This window comes from Halichoerus grypus, chromosome 11, assembly GCF_964656455.1.
Source record: "Halichoerus grypus chromosome 11, mHalGry1.hap1.1, whole genome shotgun sequence".
Classification (NCBI taxonomy): Eukaryota; Metazoa; Chordata; class Mammalia; order Carnivora; family Phocidae; genus Halichoerus; species Halichoerus grypus.
In genome coordinates this window covers 73710168-73734191 of record NC_135722.1, presented here as the reverse complement: position 1 = coordinate 73734191, position 24024 = coordinate 73710168, and the positions used below count along the sequence as shown (strand labels likewise).

The window sequence follows — 24024 nt, the reverse complement described above, 5'->3', positions numbered from 1 at the left end:
CCAAAGTGTATTCTATGAAACAGCTATTTACAGTGTTTACACTGTAATACTGTACTACAGTATAAGCAGGTTTTAGCTTCAAAAATAGAGTTCCATGGTCAAATATGTTTTGAAAAATGATGGATTAAAAAAGCTAAATGGATTTGTTTAAAGCAAGACTTTTCACAGCCTGTAATATGCTAATATGCACTGTAAATGTCCAGGAGCAGAGAAGAAGTAAACAGCATTTCCAAAACTCTCAATATTAGCATTCCACAGAACACATTTTTGTGAAATTGCCGTTAAGGATATTTGTTGGTTAGCCAGCAACCAAGTAATAAAATAGAGCTGCAAAGCATCAAACGGCAGGGATTCATATATTACATGACTGCTCAGCACCTGTAAACAAGTCTCACAACTTTTTAACAACAGATGTGAAAAAAACCCAGAGATTAAAGATCTGGTAAGCAGTGATTGAACTAATTAAATATAATTTTGAGATGGTAATTCACTTGTATCTCCATTTCTGTATTTTTTTCAAACTTATTCCAGATCGTGGTGTCTCTGTTTATACCGAACAATACAGTGATTTAATATACATGTTGCTATTTTAGAGCTTTATCATTACAGAAAAAAACAAGGTTGATTGAGTTAAGCATTAAATGCTTAGAGTCTTAGGAAAAACCATTTAGTTTCATAATTCGAGCTACCATCTAGTGGCAGCTATTTGAATTGCAGGCAAAATGTCTAAATTTAAGAGCTAGCTAGTCTTACAAGATTATACTTATTAAGTGGCATCAAATGTTTCATATCCAATCTTAATGGCCGATGACGTCCCTGAGAAGGTACTTAAGAAAGAAGTAACTACTTTAGGCTCATTTAATTGTATTATCACTTATGAAATCTTTGCACTTCAAAAATTTCATAATCAAACTGTATTTCCCATTGATTCACTTATTAAGTGAAGCAAGGACATAACATCCACTAGATCTGAGATGCACAGATAATGATTGCCCTGTGTATTATTTGTGATAAGGGAAAGAAAACTTTTGGCTTGCCAGCACAGTGAGGAGGTAGAGGAATAAGTAAGAAAGGAATCAGTATCCCTATTCAGAAGACCTATCGTTTATGGAACAGCCCTACCAGTATCAAAGTGATAAAGACCAGTTTTGTCCTTTCAATGATCTATTTCATAATAGCAAAGTTATTTTTGTTGTTCACATTGCTAACTATTATCATACAATTAATTAGCAAGTCACTTGATAAGTAGAAAGGTAATAGTCTTGCACTATGCTAACAGTTAAAGGGATAAAGAGCTGACAGTGTAATAAAAGAAACCATCTAATAAAACAGTGAAAGACAGGGTCAAACATATAACCCATCATTAAAATATAAGAACTTTACTTGTATTGAAAATAATGCATTTTAATAAAATTAATACAACTTATAAATACATAAATTTGATATAATTTTATATGTGAAAACATATCAAAATGTGTTAAATCATCAAATGAGATTAAATTACAATAAGTTTCCTTACTTGAGCTTTTAGGGTTTGCAGTTGTCCTTCATAATTTTGCGTCATCGCTAAGTTACATTTTTCCAGACTGTCCAACTTCTGTCTAAGTAACCCCACCTGCAGCAAGAATAAAACTTAATTTTGATTTTTCTTAAATTTTGTCTGACCAAGGCAGAAAATGTGCAAAGGACGAGCATGATTTAAATAAAACTGCTGTCCCCAAACAAGAATAAATATTGGTACTGCAGTTCTTAAAATAGCTATTAATAATTAAAGTCACAAAGCCCCACGTTGCTGGTGCCATTCCACTGGGTACACATTAGGACAGGGCGGTGTGGATGTTTGACAAAAGATCCGTGTCTCCATCACAGTTTAAATTAAGGCTTAGAATTTACTTGGTATTATCTTTTCAGGCAGCCACGTCACTGTTACACGGGCAGAGCCTCGCGGATCCAGTCCGGCTTTATTTGGGGCTCCACTGCCTTCAAACGGAGCTCTGCCCGGTGGCACTACGGAGTAATGGCTACATTTTCAGAAGACCATTTTAAAAAGGAAAGAGTGATGCGTCAGAGGAGTTCTCAGGGGTTTGGCTTGCAGAATTTGTCTGCTGAAAAAGCGCAGGAGGTACCTGTGTACGCATCTGGGTCATCCCAGATAGAGAAGCAAGAGAATAGTCCCTTACATATTCTAGGTCTGATGACCTGCCTCTGCTATGAAGGGCAGCCAGATGCCGATAACTAAATAACTCAGTTGACGATGTCAAAAGCTAAGTTCTATTGGGAGGCCAACAAAGGTAGAGAGATGGCTGAAGAACGAGTTGACTGATGATGGTTTAGTATATGATTTAAGTAAATACTGCTCTTAGGCCTAGCCCAGAAGAAAAATTCACAGACACAGAAGTCCGCATTAGGTCAAGTATATGGTTTTCTGGAACTCCTCTGGAAGCCTGAGAGCATGCATACATTCTAGTCACTGACGAGCTGTAAGCAATCTTGCAGGGGCTGGGGGCACTCCTCTTAGGAGGGTGCCCACATATAAACACACACCCCTTCACCAAACTCTTTTCTCCCCTGTCCCGCAATCACATCTTGACATTTCACTTCTTTCAGGAAATATTCTCCTAGTAGATTTGAAGAGGCGCTTGAACTCAGCCATTTCCAAAGACACGGTTTGGACAACTACTTTGTTTCTACAGCTGCAAAAGCACTGACATCTTTGTTTGCAAACCATATTTATTTCACATATAGATTGAATGTCTGTTTACTTTTCTAGATTGCATTGACACGTTGTGTTTGTCTGCGTCAGCAAATTGTGATGGGTTGAGGCTCCAATCGTCACTTATTTGATAGAACACATTTAGCACACTATGACAGAATTCCAAGCAATAAAGGCTACCGCTGATGCCTGATAAAAAGTATACATAATGAAAAACATATCCTGGTAGAATATTATTTACACCTGTCTGAGGAATTAACAATTAACACATATATTCAGTACCTCTTGACCTTTCTGATCCAAGCAAGTTTGTGCATTTGCCAACTCTTGATCCCGAAGATCTAATCGTGTCTCCAAAGCCCGCATTTTCCTTTCCCAATCCAATTTTTTGTTGCTTACCATGATGTCAATTTGTTCCATTAATTCCTGAAGTTCGGCCTCACAAGGAGAAGCTCTGGCAATGGTCAAAAAGTGAAACACATTTTAAAAGAGTGAAATATGAGGACAAGAAAATGATTCCATTGCTCTGAATAGAGTGATCATTATTTCCTCAAAAAATTTCCTCAAATTATTTTCCCCTCAAATTCCTTAATTACTTAAATAAGAAGAAGTTTGAAAGCCAGAGGTTAAATTTTACACTAAACCTAAAAGCTAATTTCAGAGTAAACAGTGACTATACATTAAATGTTTTAAAATGACATTGTCTAAAGTATAGTTGCTGTCATAATATAATGCAATATACTGATAAAGCCCCTGCTTCTATTCTCTTCTTAGTGTAGGTGGTAGCGCATGGGTCTCCCAGAGCCAAAAGTTTTCACTTAGACAAAGAAGTCCTAAAATGAAAACACATGTGCAGATTATGTCAGAAACAAGTTGGCAATAAAGAAAGTTAGCTAAAAAAAAAAATAAATAAAATAACAATTTTAGAGTGGGCTGATTCTATGGAAAATTGGAATTATGAAAAATGGTTCAATGCTCTGTGTAAATGTACGTGTACCTATGTCTGTCATAGCTTGAATAAGTTTGATGGCAGGCAAACTGGGACTCAAACCGTGCCTATCAGGGATAGAAGAGCAACCCCAGGCTAGGAAGGACCTGATTCAAGGGTACTAGCTGGGCGACAGTGCCCCTCCTCCAGGAGGGGAACTTAGCGCCATCTGGCTGGTATCCCTTTGGAAGGAATCTGATCAGGCAGGTGTGGGCAGAATAATGTAAGTCTTTAGATAATGGGGATACTATTAGTTGGATAAGGGGCAATATCTTGGGTCTCAGAGGGTCTATTTATAATTGAAACAAAACCCTTGGTAATAGCTAGATTTATAGATGTGCTAGCTGTGAGGACAGATTGTTGGGTGCTCCCAGGGCAGCGTTCTCCATCAAAGAAGTTGACGTATTCCACAGGGGCCTGGACTAAGTCCAGTTATTCAAACAGGACATGCAGGCAGATGTTGAAGCCTCAGATTTCAGCCTAAGGAACACATACATGTCCAGATTAGAAAGCGAGTTATTTCAGTATCCATTCAATGGTGGTGACAGGGCTTCTAATATATTTGTGTAGGTGCGAGGAAGGCAGGAGGAAAAGGCAGGTGAGAAATGATATCTTCTCCATTTAGTTTCACCCAATCAGAATTTTAGAGGTAATTAAGGATCATTTAGCATTCTGAAAAACCTCAGGCCCAGAGAGGTCAAGGTCACACAGTAATTAGTGGGACACCCAGGTCTAGATCCTAGGCAGCTGCTTCCCATCCTTAGCTCCTTTCTGTGTACCACACAGCAAAAGACATGATGTTTTGAATAAGAACTCGCTTGAAAAATATAACATAAATTAGCTCCATTGCAATAGGGTTAGGAAGAGGTATTAGAATCCAAAGAACTCAGATTTTCCAGAATCACTTTCTAAAATGCCCAGTCAACCTGAACGAAGGATGTCCCTTTGATCGGTTTATTCACCAGTGGACTCACCAGTTCTGACAGCAGAGAGCTTTTAAGTACAAAGTGCCATTCTGAAGACTTCTAGCATTCCTGGACTAAGGCCCAAAGGCTCTCCATTTTTACTTAAAACCTAAAACAAACCTGAGGAAAGGAAGTACTAATTCCTCTATAAATAAGTTGATCGAATTTTAATTGGAGTTAGGATGTAGGGAAAAACAGCAGAACAAAAAGAATCGTTTTCACACCATTTTCTTTTCATAACAACATGTATCACCTTTGCTATAAATATATTCTATTTTTTCTGCTATTGTAAGCTCTGAAAGAAAAAGGATTATATCGGGCCTTTTCATCACCATCTCCCTGGAGCTCAGCACAGTGCTCCAGCACATAGCAGATGCTCAATAAATTTTTGAAAAATGAACAAATGAGCTCTTTTCATCATTATCTCCTCAGCAAGTAGGAACGCACCATGCTAATGGAATTAAAATATAGGCTGAAAGTAGAGTGCAACATAATGGAAGCTACTCAATCAATACTGTTAAATAAAAGAGCAAATGGTTTCTTTACTGATTATGACTATGTCATGCAAAAATCAGGATATTAGACTCAGGGTGGAAGAACTTTTACAAGTCACATTGTCCAGCTACCCATCCAGTGTTTGCATGTCTTTCACAACGTTTCATAAGAGAATCATCTATGATGCCCCACTGATCAGATTCAGCAGGTCTAGGACAGAGGCCATTCTGCATTGCCAACAAAGATATCAAGTGATTCTGGTGCATGCCAAGGCTTGTGATCTGTTTCACAATATCACTGCCAAGAGGTCACCCAGCCTAGGTCTGAATTTCTCCTTTACCAGGTAAACACTGTCTGAGATTGTATCTAGATAGCAGTGAGTTTTAAAAGTTCTTTCTTATTTTGAAGTGTTTTTCACCCACTAGTTCTAATCTGATCCATTGGGACCATGCAAAATAAATGCCTTTTCAACACAGTAGACCTTAAAGTACTTGAATACAGTTATCAATGTCAAATACAGTTATCAGTCACCCCAGATTCTTCCAAGTTTTCTCAGTGTTCAATAGTAGATACTGAACATTCAAACAGACAATGGCCAGAACATATGATAACAGACTCTTACCCACAACCTCTATAGCAATAGTCCTAGAATGGTCAGGACTCGGTCAATGACTGATAGCTTCCTTAATTTTTGCCCCCACTTCCAACTCAGGACTAACTGGAGAAAGCCAATTACGCTCCCCAGACTAATCACATGGGATGCCCCGCTTCTACTAATCCTGCGTCCGGCTTCCCAGTAACAGCCTCCATCCAATGAAAGCATACCCAAAGCCTTCTCTTTTGTTTACTGTAAAGCTTTCCCACCCGGCCTTCGAGCCTCTGCCACATGTAAGTGATGGTTGCTGACTCCCTTGCTATAGCAAGCTTTGAATAAATAGGCTTCATTTGTTCTCATTTGGGTGGTCTTTACTTCCACAAGTATCTTTATTTCCTCCAGTTGCTCATGGAGATTTCTTTTTCCTCCACCACTCACTGTCTAGTTTACTGCCTGGAAAATACTAGACGCTTAACATACCATTTGTTGAATGAATGAAAAAGTGAATGACTATGGTAAGATTTTCAGACCCTTCCTAATCCTGGTGGCTCTCCACCGAACAAGTTCCTATGTTGACCTCCTCCTTGAAATGTACCATTCAGAACATTAACAGAATACCCCAGGTATGGTCTAACCAGTTTAGACAGGGACTCACATCCTTTGTTGCAGGTGCTATGTATTTTTATTCGAGCTGATGAAGATCACCTTAGCTTTGAATTTGGGAAGGGGAAGGGCAAAGCAGTATATGATACCATTTCAAGGTGATTTTATTCTTGTCCAAACACCTTTTTCATGCATGCTACAAACAAAGCCACTATCTTGTGCTTGTTTCATCTTGGAGGGGGGGCGGTGCTCTAAGGGCAGAGCTTTATATTTATCCTTATTACATTTCAGAGTGATAGATTCAGCCTCTCAACGTGTGTGGTCATCACTGGTTCTTTAATGAAGCAAACATTCATTCAGCGACTGCTGCCCACTGTGTGAGGAACTGGGAAGACAGAGACACATGACCTGTGCATAGAGACACTTGCAAGGCAGGTACAGTACGAGACTAATGAATACGTGCAGCATTTCGGGGACTAGAAAGGAAAGGTACTGAATACAAACTTGAAGCCTTCCTCAAGGAGCTTATGTTTTGGGATCCTGTTTCTGTCAGAAAATATATTCACTATACCTCTCAGTTTTGTGTCAGCTACTGATCTGATAAGCATTACTTGTTTCATATATAAATATGTTTTTTTTTTCCCCTACAAGTTACTGTAAAATGTCACACAAGACAGGATGGAGGACAGAGCTCTATGGCATTCCACTATCAAGCCCTTCAGAGTGACAGGGATCTGGTGATAATTTCTTTTCCTATGATCAGTTTCTAATCCACTTAATTAAATTTACAATCTTTTCTCTTTTTTTTCCCCCCATAAGAATGTCACAAAAAGCCCTGTAAAATATGACGGCAAAACCCAAGGAAGATTCTATCTATATGCTCCCTCATGCACCAGCATATCAGCCCCGTAAGCCAAAGCTGATCTAGTATGCGTCCATGCTGAGTCCTGGGTTCACAAACCACGCAGAATCCCTTCCAGAGTCTTCCCAAAGACTTGGTCCAACTCAGATTTACATCCAACTCAGCTTTCTGTCAAATTTAATATTCCTTTTGAAATTCAGTAGTCTAATCTTCTAGTATATCTTCCCTTCTTCAGTTTTTCAGAAATAATTAAGAGCAGTTGGTCTCCACAGCATCAGTATTTGCTCCTTAATCTAATGAACTTTAAAATGAAATACAAAAGGCTTAGTTTAGCCTTCTTCACAGAGCTGGGCACTAACATTATTCATATTTTCATTTCTTCCTTTAGTCAAACGCTGACTAACACTATGCTAATTACCTTCCTGTTCTTCCTCTTATGGATCCTCACAACATCCTGTAAAGTAGATCTTATTTTTCCAATTTTAGAAAAGTTGATGGAGGCACTAAAAAGGAAAAAAGTCCTCTGAGTCTTCCAGCTTTAGGGACTGGGTGGATTGTGTCTGATACACTACTTAAGACATACAAACCCAGGCCCTGATTACTGGGTTTATCCCCGGGGACAATTCCTAAGAGAAGGATCGTGGGGTCAGGAGAGAGGTCTCAAACCAGAAGGAAGGGGGCACACTGAGACTTGCAGGGTGAGTACAAATCTGAGGAGCCTAGAGTCAAAATACATGAAGAGAGCAAAATACAAAGCTGATGGATAAATGGCGGTAGTGGTGGTCAGTGTGTTGGGGGGACAGGAGAATGGAAAGTAGAGAGTCATTCAGAGTAAAAAGAGCTGGAGTAAGATACATGGACATGTATGTTACTCCAAAGTCCTTTCATATATGAGCTTACATGCTGGTTCTTACAAGGGCAGACCTTCATCAGACAGACAGCCATGGTGACCATGTGATCCATTACCCAAACCAGGACAATTTTGGAAGTCGAAGGGGCCCTAATGATAATTATGCCAGGACAAAGGTATAAAGCAGTGATTGTTCTGGGCCAAGGGGGATGTAGGGGCAGCCTCCCCATCATCAACCTGGAAAATAGAAATGGAGAAAGAGGTCTGTAAAAAACAAAGTGAGTTCATTTGGGGACATAAAAGATGTCAGAATAGAAATGGATCTTGAGCTTCAGAGAGAGAAGAGGGGGTTCGAAAAACAAATATGGAAGTCATCATGGAGGAAGCGGAGGGATTGAGAAAGGAAAACATAAGCTGAAGAGAAAGAGAAGACTGTCACGCAACATGGAAGACTAAGAAAACGAGTTCCCAAAAGGTCAATGGGCAATATGAGCCATCATATTAGGTCTTAACTTTTCCAAAATATTTTAATGAAACTCATTCTAAAACGTAGCAACATATTATTTGTCTTAGTTATATTACTATATATTTAGCTATACCAATATAATTTAACTTTTCTGTGGTGGCTCATAGACCCTATTCTGTATCAAATACTGTACCACAGAAACTTAAATAGAACCAAATGGGAGAGACTCCAGATGCCCCAGAACCCAATTTCTTAGACATGTCTGTGATGTCAGCCTGCTCCCCCTAAGACAGTAAAGGGAAAGGCTCATAAAGGTCATAATTTCACTGTTGCCCTCGTTCAAAATTAGTTACCAAATTATAGCTAAAAATAGCTTTTCTCAAGCACTTTTCTCATTGTCCAAAAAAGGCTATTTACTGTCCTCATTAATGTGTGCTGACTTAGCAGCCTTACAATGCCTATTTTTACTGCTTATTTGAGATGGTGGCTCATACTCAGTCCATTCTGCTCGCTCATCTATAATAAGCTTAATGTTGGGATGTGGAGGAGTATAAATCCCACCATTCCCAAAAAGCATGCTTACATGTACTTATCAAGGCCTTATTCTAGAGCCTTCATCAAAATCATCAAAGAAAGACATTTATAGAAATAAAATGCAATGTGATAGCTTCTAAGTCCCTATCAATGTTTTACCAGAATTCTAGGTACATACAAATTTAAAATCTCACAATTTTTATGTTCTAAAAAGAATGGAGGATTTTTTTTTTACATTTTTTTAAATTGTATTATGTTATGTTAATCACCATACTTTACATCACTAGTTTTTGATGTAGTGTTCCATGATTCATTGTTTGCATATAACACCCAGTGCTCCATTCTTTTAAATACCTATATTACAAATAAACTTTTTCTTAAAACTTTTTCTATAATGACTATTCCTCTTCTGAGTAACATCTTGGTTCACAGACTGAATGATATAAGAAGACAGTTGAAATATTAGCAAGCACCAACCCTCTTTCTTCAGGTGATTTTTATAATTATCTAGAAATAAAAGTAACTTTACTTTCCCCATAAACTTCTATATCTGAAATATTATTTCAAATTAATACAGAGAACCACGGTATAATTAATAATAAACTACATATGCGTTAGCTTGGATTCTATAAGCCAATCTCTAGGACAATTAAAATTCCCTCTTGCTAAAAGGTCTCTTTGCTGAAAGACTGCAGTATTAGCACAAATGAGGATAGCCATTTAACCCCTGTTCTCTTCAAAACTAGAGCCAGCTATTTCACTGGATCCCAACAGCAAAGAATTAGGTAAACATTGATAAAATCTGTTTTTCCAATATTAGGAAAACAGAAAATACGCTGTTTCCGGAATGTTGGAAATGAACCTTCTAATGCCCGCTTGTTTTCTTCTAACTTCCAAGTCTTTCTCTGCAGCCTGAGTTCTGAGCTCCAGACTTCTATATCCAACTACCATTCAACACCGACATCCTCACAGGATGTCTATAGGCATCTCAAAATTCTCAGATTCAAAACAGCACTTGACTCCCCACACCACGGACCTGCTCCCACTCCAGTCCACCCTATCTCTTTAATTGGCCCCACTGCTATAGTGGCTCAAGATCAAAACCCTCACGATCTGAGATTTGTGTTTCCCTCAAACCCCAGAACACCAGGTCTATTGGCACTGCCTCCAATAAATGTCCTCAATTCTGATCACTTCTCACCCTATCCAGTGATAAGACCTTGGTGTGAGTCATCCTTATCACTTGTCTGATTCCATTCTTATCTCCTACGGGGCTAGGTGCCTACCCAACACCCACCCTTCCTTTCTTCCATAAGACATCTCCAGTGTTACTCAGAGTGGAAATGTGTCCAGCTAAAAACACAGCCATATTGGCCAGTCTCCCCTGGAGCTAGGCATGGCCATGCACACAATCTGGCCTGTGAGAGGTATTAAACAGCCAGAGAGAGCTAGAGCAGTTGCCCTTGGTGCCTACCCAGCCCTCACACTTACCACTTGGGGGCACTCAGCCTGATTTCCAGGGGACAACCTGCATTTCTTTGCCTGAATCCCTCCTCTTGCCACTGGGGATCTTCTTTGCCACCCGTATGGTAGGCCAGAAGTAACAGGAAATTGAAGCCCTCCCAGGAGCAATCTTCAACCTGTGATTGTCAGTTACTGGTGTGTAAATACTCACTTGCTCACTGGATGGGATAACTCTGAGGGCTGTGCTTTAGACTGGGTTCCAGAGTCTCCCCATTAGGCTTGCGCTCCAGTCACTCTCAGTGGTAGCTGGTTTCATAACTTGCCCTTCCTTATTTCATTTCCCTAGTCCCATAGGTGGTAGGCCGAAACAAGGACCCCAAAGATATCACATCTGAATCTCTGGAATAAATAAATAAATGCTACTTCATTTAGAAGAAAAGTCTCTGCATAAGTTAATGATGTTGAGATGGGGAGATGAGCCTAGGTTATCTGGGTGTGCCCTAAGAAAGAGGCAGGGGGAGATGTGACACACACAGGAGAAGGGATATGGAGATGAACCAGAAAGAGACGTTAAGATGCTGGCTTGACAGGTCAGAGACATGTGGCCAGAAGCCAAGGGATGCTGGCAGCCAGCAGAAGCTGTAAGAGGCAAGGAACAGATTCTTCCCCAGAGCATCTGGATGGACCGTAGCCCTCCAGACACCTTGATGTTGACCTAGTGATGCTGATTTTGGACTTCTGGACTCCAGAACTGTGAGTGAATCAATTTGGGTTGTTTTAAGCCACCAAGTTTGTTATACAGCAGTCAGAGGAAACTAATATAGCACATTTTTCATCTCCCAAATAAACCACTTGCATCCAAATCCTTGTTTCTTGGGGCTTTGACTTCTGGAAAAAGCCAAAATAAAATGCTGACATGTGCTCTTTTGTTTTTCCCCATTGCCCTTCCTCTGCTCCCATTCTGGGAGGAGATGTAATGATTGAGGCGGTTAGCCATCTTGCGGCCATAAGGTGACCACAACACAAAAGCCCCACCCTCAGGGTGGGGAAGCAGAAAGCTGCCTGGAGACTTGTATATACAGCTAATTATTTGACATCTTCAGCCGGATGTATAACAGGCATCTCAAACCAACTTGCATTTTCTCTAGTCTTCCTTATTTTAATAAATGACAATCTTATCCTTCCAAACAGTGGGGGAAGAGATTTTGGATCATCCTTTGCCCATCTCCCTCTTGCACACCACATATCCAATCCACGATCTCTAAATATTGTCAGCGCTTCTGTCAAAATATACCCATTTGTTACTATTTCTACCTCTACCAACCTGATCCAAATCACTGTCATGTCCCACCTGAATGACTGCAACAGCTTAGCTTGTCTGTCCCTCCTGCTCTTGCCTTGCTGTGGTTTATTCTCCACAGAGCAACCGGGGTAAGCCTTTTAAAACACTAAGTCAGAGAATGTCAGCGCTTTGTTCAAGGCCCTCCAGTGACTTCCCATTTTACACGGCCAGTGGGCCTAGTCCGTGAGGTACAGGCCTGGGTTCACACATATTACTTTAACTTGTAACTACTGTAATTGACCTTTCATAAACATTGTCCTGTAAAAAGTATATGTGGATATATCCTACATGGTGGCATTTTTAATCTTTGCCTAAACTCAGTAGCAGCTTAATTAGTTTCTCAAAGGAATCATTCCCTTCCTTTCTTTCCTTCCCCGTTCCCCCCTCCCTTCCCCCCTCCCTTCCTAGTGTCTTCCTCCCTTTCAAAATCATTCAGTGAATTCCTATAAACACTAAGCACTGTGCTAACATTTCAGGATCTACCTTCAAAGTAAAATATCAGGATTTTACCCCAGGTCTATTTCACTTTGTTTCTTCTTCAGAGAAACTAGGAAGTACAACTTATCAGATTTGATTACTCTGGAAAGGAATATGTGTGGGTGGGAATAAAGAGTGGAGGGAGAATAATGGGGGTATAGACTGGGCCATTCAGAAGGCAAGAGAATCAACCAAATTAAAAAAAAGAATTTTCAATGTGCAAAAAGAATACATTACTACAATTTAGGAGCACCTGGGTGGCTCAGTCGGTTAAGCAGCTGCCTTCAGCTCAGGTCATGATCTCAGGGTCCTGAGATCGAGCCCCACGTTGGGCTCCCTGCTCAGCGGGGAGCCTGCTTCTCCCTCTCCCTCTGCCGCTCCCCCTGCTTGCACTCTCTCTCTCTCGCAAATAAATAAAATCTTAAAAAGGTATACATTACTACAATTTATTAAACTACCAATATATTGACTTATATTAGAATGTTTTACAAATTATAATTAAAACTGTATTAAACCAAGAAACTGGGAAGTAAAGTTGTGAGTATGAATTAATATATCTCAGAGGGAAAGAACACTTAAAAGGTTAAGGAAGATGCCCACATAGAGTACTGCTTTAAAGGATTTTTCTGAATTAGATGTGAGAGGTTATGCTTTATTATCCATCTGTCTCGGTTCTTTGAAAATATGACTTTCATGGCAGATTAAAAAAACTGGCAGATCATGCAGATTTTTAGGAAGGATTTGATAAGATTCTATGAACAAGATCAATGACTAAGATATAAGTTGCAGAATCAAAAGTAAATGATTTAGTAGAGAAAAATAAGACTTTTGGTTGAAGATGGATGAACATCAACATTTTTCCTTCCCAAATCCCACTAAAATGAAGCAAAGGGGTATTTTTAACCGACGAGGACAAAGATAATGGCAGCGAACAGTAGAGAAAGCCAAGAAGCAACCCAACTAGGTAGAGGGGGTAAATGCCGGCAGCCCAATTTACACCCTCTAAGCAGGAGAATTTAGAAGAGTGTTCTCTAGAATCTGATCAGCCTGAGACAGAGACTGAGCAAGACTAGGCTGACGACACGCCGAGAAGCCCCCCGTCAACAAGCACCTTGTGTATACACTGGAGCTTCCTGTCAGCTTTGACTCTGCCATCCTACACTGGGAGTGAGCAGTCAGGGATCACAGACGTGTGAGGAAAGCAGTTCACACAACTAGGTCAAATACAAGCAGAAAGACAGTTTTGGAAGGAAATTTCTCCTTGAAGAAGAAAACTTTTAGAAATTATAGTTAAGATACTAGAGTTCTTAACTCCAGGAGAAGACAAAACGTTTTATAGGAAAGGAAGTCATCACAGCATGCTCTATGGCTCAGAAGTGAGGAGCACTTATCAAGTCATAACGAGGCAAACAGAATGTTGATCCAATCAGAATTACGGTGTATTGAGAGGATGGAAGAATGCGAAGTACGATTGTGTGTGTGTGTGTGTATGTGTGGGACTGTGTGTGTGTGGGGTACTGTGTGTGTGTGTGGGGGGGGGACTGTGTGTATGTGCGTGTGTGGGACTGTGTGTATGTGTATGTGTGGGACTGTGCGTGTGTGTGTGGGGGGACTGTGTGTGTGTGTGGGACTGTGGGTATGTGTGCATGTGTGTGTGTATGTGTATGTATGGGACTGTGTGTATGTGTGTGGGGGGACTGTGTGTGTGTGGGACTGTGTGTGGGGGGGACTGTGTATATGTGTGCGTGTGGGGGGGGACTGTGTGTGTGTGGGGAGACTGTGTGTGTGTGTGGGGGGACTGTGTGTGTGGGGGGGGACTGTGTCTCTGGGGGGGGGACTGTGTGTGTGTGTATGTGTGTGTGGGACTGTGTGTGTGTGTGAGGGGAGTGTGTGTGTGTGTGGGACTGTGGGTATGTGTGCATGTGTGTCTGTACGTGTATGTATGGGACTGTGTGTATGTGTGTGGGGGGACTGTGTGTGTGTGGGACTGTGTGTGGGGGGGACTGTGTATATGTGTGCGTGTGTGTGTGTGGGACTGTGTGTGGGGGGACTGTGTATATGTGTGCATGTGTGTGTGTGGGGGGACTGTGTGTGTGTGTGGGACTGTGGGTATGTGTGCATGTGTGTGTGTATGTGTATGTATGGGATCGTGTGTATGTGTGTGGGGGGACTGTGTGTGTGTGGGGGGGGACTGTGTATATGTGTGCGTGTGTGTGTGTGGGGGACTGTGTGTGTGTGTGTGGGACTGTGGGTATGTGTGCATGTGTGTGTGTATGTGTATGTATGGGACTGTGTGTATGTGTGTGGGGGGACTGTGTGTGTGTGGGGGGACTGTGTATATGTGTGCATGTGTGTGTGGGGGGGACTGTGTGTGTGTGGGGAGACTGTGTGTGTGTGTGGGGGGGACTGTGTGTGTGTGGGGGGACTGTGTCTGTGGGGGGGGACTGTGTGTGTGTGTATGTGTGTGTGGGACTGTGTGTGTGTGTGGGGGGACTGTGTGTGTGTGTGTGGGACTGTGGGTATGTGTGCATGTGTGTCTGTATGTGTATGTATGGGACTGTGTGTATGTGTGGGGGGGGGACTGTGTGTGTGTGGGACTGTGTGGGGGGGGGACTGTGTATATGTGTGCGTGTGTGTGTGGGGGGGGACTGTGTGTGTGTGGGACTGTGGGTATGTGTGCATGTGTGTGTGTATGTGTATGTATGGGACTGTGTGTATGTGTGGGGGGGGACTGTGTGTGTGTGTGTATGTGTGTGTGGGACTGTGTGTCTGGTGGGGATGAGGTGGTGAAGGCAGAAAAAGTAACCATGATGGATGCCAATAGATAATGCTTAAAACTGAAAATCAAGAAGTAGCAAGATAAGCATGTTATTTAGAGATAGGGAGATAAATACCAAAAGAATTGCCACTGGGGAGGGAACAGGAGACTTGTTTTTTGATAACAGCGATAAGGAACCAAATGACTTTTTAAACTATACACATGTGTAACTCAGTAAAGAAAGATCTGGATAAATGTTCTGTTTCAGTTAGAAAAGATATTTTAAAGAAGTTAGCCATTATAGGGGAATCCACTTATACAAGGAAAAAAAACCCATTTTTTAAAAGCAACACTCTGGGGGCACCTGGGTGGCTCAGTCATTGAGCGTCTGCCTTCTTTTGGCTCGGGTCATGATCCCAGAGTGCTGGGATCAAGCCCCACGTAGGGCTCCCTGCTTGGCGGGAGGCCTGCTTCTCCCTCTCCCACTCCCCCCGCTTTTGTTCCCTCTTTCGCTGTGTCTCTCTCTGTCAAATAAATAAATAAAATCTTTAAAAAAAAAAAAAAGCAACACTCTGGAATTCATACATTTTGGGACTCTATAAATGTATTTCGTTGACCTTAGGATTGCTCAATGCATTTTATTCCTATCAAATTCCTATTTAGAAATGACCTTTAGGGGCACCTGGGTGGCTCAGTCCGTTCGCCGTCTGACTTTGGCTCAGGTCATGATCTCACGGTCCTGATCTCAGGGTCCTGACATGGTTGCCAGTACTAAAAGTCCCAGGAGAGGCAGTAAAAACAACATAATCAGTGCTGAAATAAAAGTGAGAAAACTCAAGAAAGTCCTCAGGACAACGGAAATTATGAGAGAAAAGAAAAAGACAGGATCCTTCTAGGGGATGAGAATGAAACAAAAGAGTGGAGAATCATTAACCAAAGAAATAGAAGAAAATGTCACTGAGTTGAAGAGATTTGAATCTTTAGTGTAAAAGTGTTCACCAAATGATGTGAAGTATCATGGCAAAAGAATCCATACCTAGAAAGTTATCCTGACAAATTTGTAAATTCCAAGGATAAAAAAAAAAATCCTATAAACGTTCACACACACGTGCACACACACACACACACAGAGAAAGAAAAAGGAAGGAAGGAGGGAAGAACAAACCGGAAAGAAAGCCCCACATGGGGCTCACTGCTCAGCGGGAAGTCTGCTTCTCCCTCTCCCTTTGCCCCTCCCCCTGTTGGTGCTCTGTCTCTCTCTCTCTCTAATAAATAAATAAATAAAATCTTTAAAAAAATGTCCACTGACAACTTATAAAATAGGATGTAAAACTTCTAAGAGAAAATGAGGAAAAAGAAAATTAGATCAGACTGGTAAATTTGGGGAAATCAAAATGGGTCAAATATTAGCATAAATAAAGAAATAGATCCTCCTTTTCATGGCAGAGACTCTCCAACTGAGGTATATTATTAAATCTAACCATATGTTCCTTATAAGAGACACAATATGATATAAAAATATTCAAAACAAGAGTGTGAGATGATAGAAAATATATATTGGTCTCTGCCCCCGATTCCTGGCGCAGAGCTGCTAAAATCCTTGCCATTTCCTAAGTGATAAGAGCACCAGGAGCATCTTTTGCTCTAACATCTGGGTCTTTGACCCTGGTTCCCGGCACAAGGGGAACTTTGTAATTTCCCAGGTGATAGGAGTGCCTTTTGTTCTAATGAGGCAGTTCTAGGTGGGCTCCTGGATGAGGGCTGGTCACTGCAAAGACCAAGCCATGATTGGAAGCTTGGAATTTTCAGCTCCACCTTCTATTAATGGTCCATTATGCCTATACGATGGAGCCACCATAAAAAAATCCCCAAAACACAGGGTTCGGAGAGCTTCTGGGTTGGTAAGACAGGAAGTGCTGGGAGGCTGGCCCACCTGGCAAGGGCCTGGAAGCCAAGCACCCCTTCCCACACACCTCGCCCTATGCCTCTCTTCCATCTGGCTGTTCATCTGTAGCCTTTCCCCTTTGTCCTGATAAACGTGTTTCCCCGAGTTTTGTGAGCCACTCTAGCAAATTAGGTGGGGGGCACTGGAACCTGCCATCTACAGCAGTCCGAAGCACAGGCAGCAACCTGGGCTTGCTCCTGGCCTCTAACACGGCAGGAGGAGCAGGCTTGTGGGGCTGAGCCCTTCACCTGTGTGACCTCGTGCCATCACCAGGCAGGCGGTGTCAGAATTGCGTTAAATTGTAGGACACCCAGCTGGTGTCACAGACAATTGCTTGGCGGGGAAAAACCTTCACACATTTGATGACCAGAAGCATCAGAAGTGAAATGTTCTCTGTGAAGATAAAGGCACAGAGGGAAGAAAGACATAGAAGAGAAGAACTGGGTTTCTCCCTACAGAGAAAGGAAAAGACTGAGTTTCTTCCGTTACAAAGGGGATGAACAAGGACATTACAGACTAAAGTTAAACTAAAAAGACAGCAGAGACGGCAATATGAATATCAGGCAAAGCAGAATTTCAACAACAAAAAAACACATTAACTTGTGAGATCTTTTATAAAGCTAAATCCTATAATATACCAAGAAGATATAACATCCATGAACCTCAATGCATTAAGCAACAGAACACTGAAATCTGTAAGACAAAAACTGTTCCAAATATAAGAATTGGACAAAACCACAATTATGGTAAAGCTCTTTCTTAAAATTTGACAGATCAAATAGACAAAAAGTAAGGTAACAATGGATTTGAAAAACATGATTTAAACATACTTAGTAAAAGGTCCGATAACCCATATATAACTTTTTTAACCTTTTTACTCAACCAATACAGAATATACATGTGTTTTCAAAGCCCAAAGGACATTTCTAACAACTGATCATGCAACAGATTATAAGAACACTCTTAACAAAATTGAAATATCAGATAGGCCATAGTGGTGGTAGGGAGATTAGAAAGTAATAATAATAAAAATATAATTAACACCCCCCCAGAAGTTACATGTCTTAAATATCTCAAATTAGTCACGGAGGAAATCAAAGTTGAAATACCAGACTATTTAGGAAATGAGAGTGGAAACACTAATACTATGGCCCACAGCAGAGCTGTGCTCAGGAGAAGCTTAAAGAAATCATAAAATTCAGAAATCATAAAAATAACTGAACCAGATTTTTCAACTCAAAAATCAGGACAACAAGATAAGTAAAATAAATCATACAAGGACAAGCTAGTAAGAGTAGGAATTAAGAAGTAAACAAACAAAGCAAAATCTAGACACAGTTCTCTTTAACAGGCCAATACAAATACATCATTTGTTCATTCTGTAATTACTTATGTTCTGGGCACACACTCTAAAAACAAATGAAAAGGACAAACTCAGATAAGGCTGTTTTGATTAGAAGGAGTTTAAGTTGATTATTATGGCACAAATACAAACACCTATAATTGGGGGAAATCATGGATTTAAAATTAAAATCAAACCCTGTGATAACCCAGGTGTCAGAGCATAATGACTCACCCAACGAATGTTCTGGGCAAAAGCTCCCTCCTTACCCCTTCACACTTTCTGTTCCTACTGTCTGGAACTCTCTTTGCCCAATATAATCTCTGCCCCAAAGCCACCTGACCAGGAACCATTCTTTGATCACCCCATTCAACCTCCCATCCTTAGCCTGCTTTGTTTCTCTTCATATGACCATATGAAACATGTTAGTATCTCCCACTAACCCTTGGAGGAGTGGCCTCGTTTTGTTCACTGCTCTCTTTTGGTGCTGAGACCAATCAATGGCTTATAGTAGACTCTAGATAAATATCTGTTAGATGAAGTTGCGCCACAAAATGTTACTGTGTATGTAGGTGACATGGTTTGATAAGCTCTGTAACACACCTCTGTGAAACCTGATGAGGTTTTATTGTCTTTATGATCTCGATTTTTACATATATCTCAATAGCATGTAGGACAGAAGCAAAGCCAGCCTGGCTCTTCATGCTTTGTAGACCATGGTAGACAATGTCTGGTCCCATGTCTGCTGGGATGAGTAGGGTAGTTCCTCAGGGAAACCTCTAGTGATTCTCATTCACTTCTGGCTTGTGGTTACATTGTACCCAAACAAGCTCTGTGACTCTCCACTAAATTCTAAGCTCCTTAAGGTCTGTTTCTTAATGATCTTTGTATAAACTAAGAGACTTAGTGTTGTGCTTGCTATGCATTCAATATTCTACACTTTTCCCCCAAAAGAATGAATGAAGACAAATAGCAGTCTCCATGGCCTCAGATCTGCAGGAGTCAAGTGGTATCTGGTATCAAGCCTCGGGTTCGAGACCTCCAGTCCGCCTCTTAGCCCTCAGTGCCGTCATCACAGCAGGGACCTAACACCCGCTCAGCCCCGAATCCTAACTGGGCTCTGCCACAGAGAGCACGCAGGCTGCTCCCACATCTCAGGGCCACCCATTTCCCGTGGAGCAAAGCATGCAGGGATTAGAGCCACATGTATCCGAATTCAAATCCTACCTTTCCACTAACCAGTTGTACATTCTGGGGCAAGCTGCTGCTTTATTTCTCTTTCTTTCTACCTTTCTCAGCTCAGAAATGTGGTAGAGGCTGCTAACTGTCCACCAACATCCATTCTTCTTCCTTTCATCACCTAGGCTTTAGCTGGCCATCGAGCTGCTCAGTTAGAGACCACATGTTCCAACCTTTCTTGCAGCTAGCTAGCTGTAGCTCTGGGACGAAGTTCTGGCCTAAAGGAAATGGCTGGAAGTGAGGCCTGCTATTTCCAGGGCACATTCCAAAAAGGAACCAAATCTCCTCTCCTCTTGCCCTTCCCCCTTCGCTCTGGCAGGAGCACAGCAGTGGAAACTGAAGCCACCACTTTGGGTCCAGGCATAAAAATCATGCCGTGAGGAGGGCAGAGCTGCCCTCCCAGTCCTGGGTTGCTTATCCCAAAACTTGTCCATGAAAGAGAAATAAACTGCAATCTTATTTAAACCACTGTATTTCGGGGTCTCCTTATTACAAGACCTTAGACTATAATCTAACTAGTACACTCGATTCTCTTAGTTATACAATGAGAACAATAGCAGCCAGGCTGTTGTAAGGAGGCGTATGCAGCAGGATTTACAAAACCGACCGTTATTCTTACCCAGACCTATGCAGCTTTCCTTCAGCATGATGTCAAAGTCATGGTCTGAGCAGAATAACTGAAAGGGAGACACTTGGAGAGGTTTGACGAGTGCAAGTCAGTCACAGTCAAGATTACGCACTAGAGTATCACTCGTACCCACTGTCCCTCCCGTGTTCGCCCCTCACCTGTCCCCTCCTCTGCCCGGCCCCCAGCTTTGGGGTTAGCCAGTGGCCTGCTGACTAATGAAACAACAGGAAGAGGAACCTTTGTGGTCGTGGTGGCATGGGAGGGGTGGGGACAGGTATTTGTGAAAGGGAATTTAATTTTTTGCAGTGGGGAATGCTGTACAAATTCTGTCCCTTATCTCTTCATGAGACCTTTGGTAAAATATTCAGTTCTTATTGTTGTTTGAGGAGCCAAATCTTTTTTTTAAATTTTATTAAGTTTTTAAATTTTAATTCCAGGATAGTTAACATATGGTGTTATATTAGTTTCAGGTGTACAATATAGTGATTCAGCAGTTCCATACCTCGCCCAGCGCTCATCATGATAAATGCACTCTTTAATCCCCATCACCTGTCTCACCCATCCCACCACCCACCTGCTCTCCGGTGACCATCAGTTTGTTCTCTGCAGAGTCTGTAGGAGCCAAATCTGTTCTGAGGCTATGTTTAAGGGTTGAGTTCAGCCTTCAGGACAAGTGTGCAGGGAAGCCTGGGACACTCAGTGCAGCAAGAAAGAAGCAAACTGGGTGGGAGCTGCTAGGAACCCAAGAGCACACTGGTCTGTGTGAGCACCCATCACCCTAAACCACCGGAAAAACTCACTAAAAGTTGGAAAATGGTGATTTTCCAATACAGACCCATAGTCAAAATTGGAAAGATACATACCATAGGTTCTTGATTAGAATCACTTGAATTTCCCTCCATCCACCTCACCAAAAGTAATTGGTACATCCTTCTATTAATACTCAATTTTGAAATTCATGTATCATCTGGGAGTTTTGGGGATAGTTAAGGACCCACTTATTAAACTGAAAATTTTCAATCAACACTTACCCCATCATATTATGGGCTTGGTTCTCCATGTCAAGAAAGTGCTGCATCTGATTTGTTTCTTGATTTTTAATCTATTAGGGGAGAAAATGATCTAGATTACTAAAACGCTTACTTTATTCACCTATAAAGCAAGAAAATTCTGCTATTGGCAAACCATGCTGTGTGCACTTCTCCAAGTGTAGCAGCTCTTGGTTCTACAAAATGCAGAAATTTGGACCTTTTTAAAAATTCCCCCCTGCGTTTATGACATTGGTTCAGTCATGAGTTGAAATACATGACATTGGCTGAAATGAGCATTCATTCACTATTTCTTGAAGAACAGCTTGGTGCCAGGTACTTTGCAAAGGGCTCATCACATGAGATGAGTAAAAGAGAATTCCTATTGTAGAGGAGTTAAAGCTAAATGTTCTCAAACTTTCCTTTCTCGTCCCTTAAAAGTTCGCCTTTATTTTAAGTAAATTCTCTCTTTGGCCCTTTCTGGGTTTTGTTAGAATAAATATACCATGAGATTTAGGACAAACAGGTTAAGAGTTGCCTAAAAATATAAATCTTACAATTCCTCAATGGCTTTGTGGGCACCTGTTTACCTGGATGTTAGTACTTGCTGAAAGAAAAAGAAGAAAGAAAGAAAAGAAAAGAAAAGGAAAAGAAAGAAAGAAAGGAAGAAAGAAAGAAAGAAAGAAAGAAAGAAAGAAAGAAAGAAAAGAAAGAAAGAAAGAAAGAAAGAAAGAAAGAAAGAAAGAAGGAAGGAAAGAAAGAAAGAAAGAAAGAAAGAAAGAAAGAAAGAAAGAAAGAAAAAGAAAGAAAGAAAGAAAGGTGGGCGGGAGGGAGGAAGGAAGGAAAGAAAGAAAGAAAAGGAAAGAAAAACGTTTTCCCCAGCAACAATGTTTTAATTAAAAAAAAATATATGAGAATAAATGGACAAAGTATTGAAAAGAACTTCAACTCCTCTGAATCACTGAATTAAAGTCAATTAAATAGCATTCAAGATGGCAGAACGAGGAGGAAGACTCCCGGGCTCACGTCACTTCCAAATTAAAGGAATTAAAGAGAGGCTCTGGGATTGTGTGTGGAGCAGAGAGGTGAGGAGCAGGGATAGGGAACGAAACCTTGACCAGGAGGGACAAATGAATAAACTGATTTTGCAGGTTCTTCCAATCACTCACTTTAACGTCAGGGAAACCGAGGCACAGACAAGCTAGGTGACTCGCCCAAGGCCACACAGCTAGCACCTACACCTGCTGACTCAGGGAGACCCGGCGCACTACCCTCCCGACATCCCGGGCTCGCCCCGCCGGCGCGCGCACGGTTCACGCCCGGCCCCCCGCGCAGCAGCCGGCCTGCAGGGGTCCCTCGCCCCCGCCCTGGGCAAGCCCAGCCGAGGGGCCAGGTCGAGGGGGGTCGAGACCGGGTCCCGGGGGCCGGGGCGGGTTACCTGCGCAGCGCCACGCTCTCCCGAGAGGTCTGAGGCCCCCGGAGCAGGAACGCCGGGGTCACCCTCCGCCCGGCCCGCCCCGAGGGGCCCCGCCGCCCGCCGCCGCGCTCCCGCCACCCGGGCCCGGCGTCCGCGCGGCCGCCGAGGCCGTTAGGGCGTCTCCCTCCCGGCCAGCCGCCTGCCCGCCGCGCCGCCACTGGTTGCCATGGTGACGCGGCCGCAACTGGCCGCCGCCGTGGAGGGGTGCGGGGGGATGGGCTGGGCAGCCGCCGCGGAGGGGCTTTGTCGGGAGTGGGGGGGTGCTCCCAGGTCCTCGCCGGTCCTCGCCGACCCGCAGTTACGCGTCCGGCGTGTGCTCCCTAGACGGCGTCCTCCCGGAAACCACATTCTGGGTCCTTTCCTCTTCGCGGCTCTCACTAGCCCAGGGTCAGCCACCCAACAGGGGTCGGAGAAGTATTTGTTGAATGAAGGAAGAGGGGAGGCGGGGAGGCGGTCTGCGTCCAAGTTTCTTTTCTTTTTTTTTAAGATTTTTAAGTAATCTCTACACCGAAGGTGGGGCTCGAACTCACAACCCCAGAGATCAAGAGTCGCATGCTCTTGAGCCAGCCATTCTCCCCTGTATCCAACTTTCTTAAATTCCCCCGGCCCTCCTCCCTCTTACCCACGTTTGAAGTGGCATCAGAAATGAAATAGACGTGGGGTCAAGAGAACTGCCTTTCTCTTCGCCAAGGTGTCTTTCACCTCAGAAGAGCTAGGGGGTTTCAAACTGCATTGCTCCGCGCACAGCTACTCTGGTCGTCCTAATAGCAGCAACCGTCCCTGTTTTTCCCACACAGCGCCCTGGTCCTTAGCACAACTTTGCCAGTTAGGCGGAGCAGACAGGATTGCCTCCCTTTTTAAGGAGAAGGAAATAGCTCCTAAGTAGGGGAAGGAGGGAACCGAGTGACTGATTCCAAATTCTTTTCTTTTTTCACTAAATTCCAAGAATAATAGATGATAGAAGCTCTGTCTCATAGTTCTGATTTCAAAGAACAGGAAAGAATATATATATACTTGTATACACACACACACACACGATTTTTTCTATTGATTCCTGGGTAATATTTTTAAGCACTTGAATTTGTATTTGGAAAATATTTTTGCCTCAATTTTAGGAACAGCATTCTTTCTCAAACATCCAGTTGATTAACATCTAATTCTTAAAATCTTTTCTTTGCACTCCACTTTCATGACATTAACATTAATTGCTCCTTAAAATGACTATCAATTTAACATTGACCCCAATCCCTCCA

General features: G+C 42.2%; 1 protein-coding gene across 4 annotated transcripts in view; it reads right to left on the bottom strand.

The window, feature by feature from the left end:
• DEUP1 (deuterosome assembly protein 1) overlaps positions 1 to 23527 on the bottom strand; it is an 81881-nt gene extending 58354 nt beyond the window's left edge. For 2 of the 4 annotated variants that reach the window (XM_078058682.1, XM_078058683.1), the window contains exons 1-4: positions 23394 to 23527; positions 21298 to 21368; positions 2996 to 3167; positions 1520 to 1615 (exon numbers count right to left, since the gene is read on the bottom strand). In XM_078058682.1, the coding sequence (XP_077914808.1) occupies positions 1520 to 1615; positions 2996 to 3167; positions 21298 to 21368; positions 23394 to 23411 (357 nt within the window). In that variant the 5' untranslated portion in view covers positions 23412 to 23527. Of the gene's footprint in view, positions 1 to 1519; positions 1616 to 2995; positions 3168 to 21297; positions 21369 to 22732; positions 22793 to 23393 lie in introns of those variants that run through there. The other 2 variants (XM_078058685.1, XM_078058684.1) reach the window with 2 other exon arrangements.
• Positions 23528 to 24024: the final 497 nt, after the last annotated feature.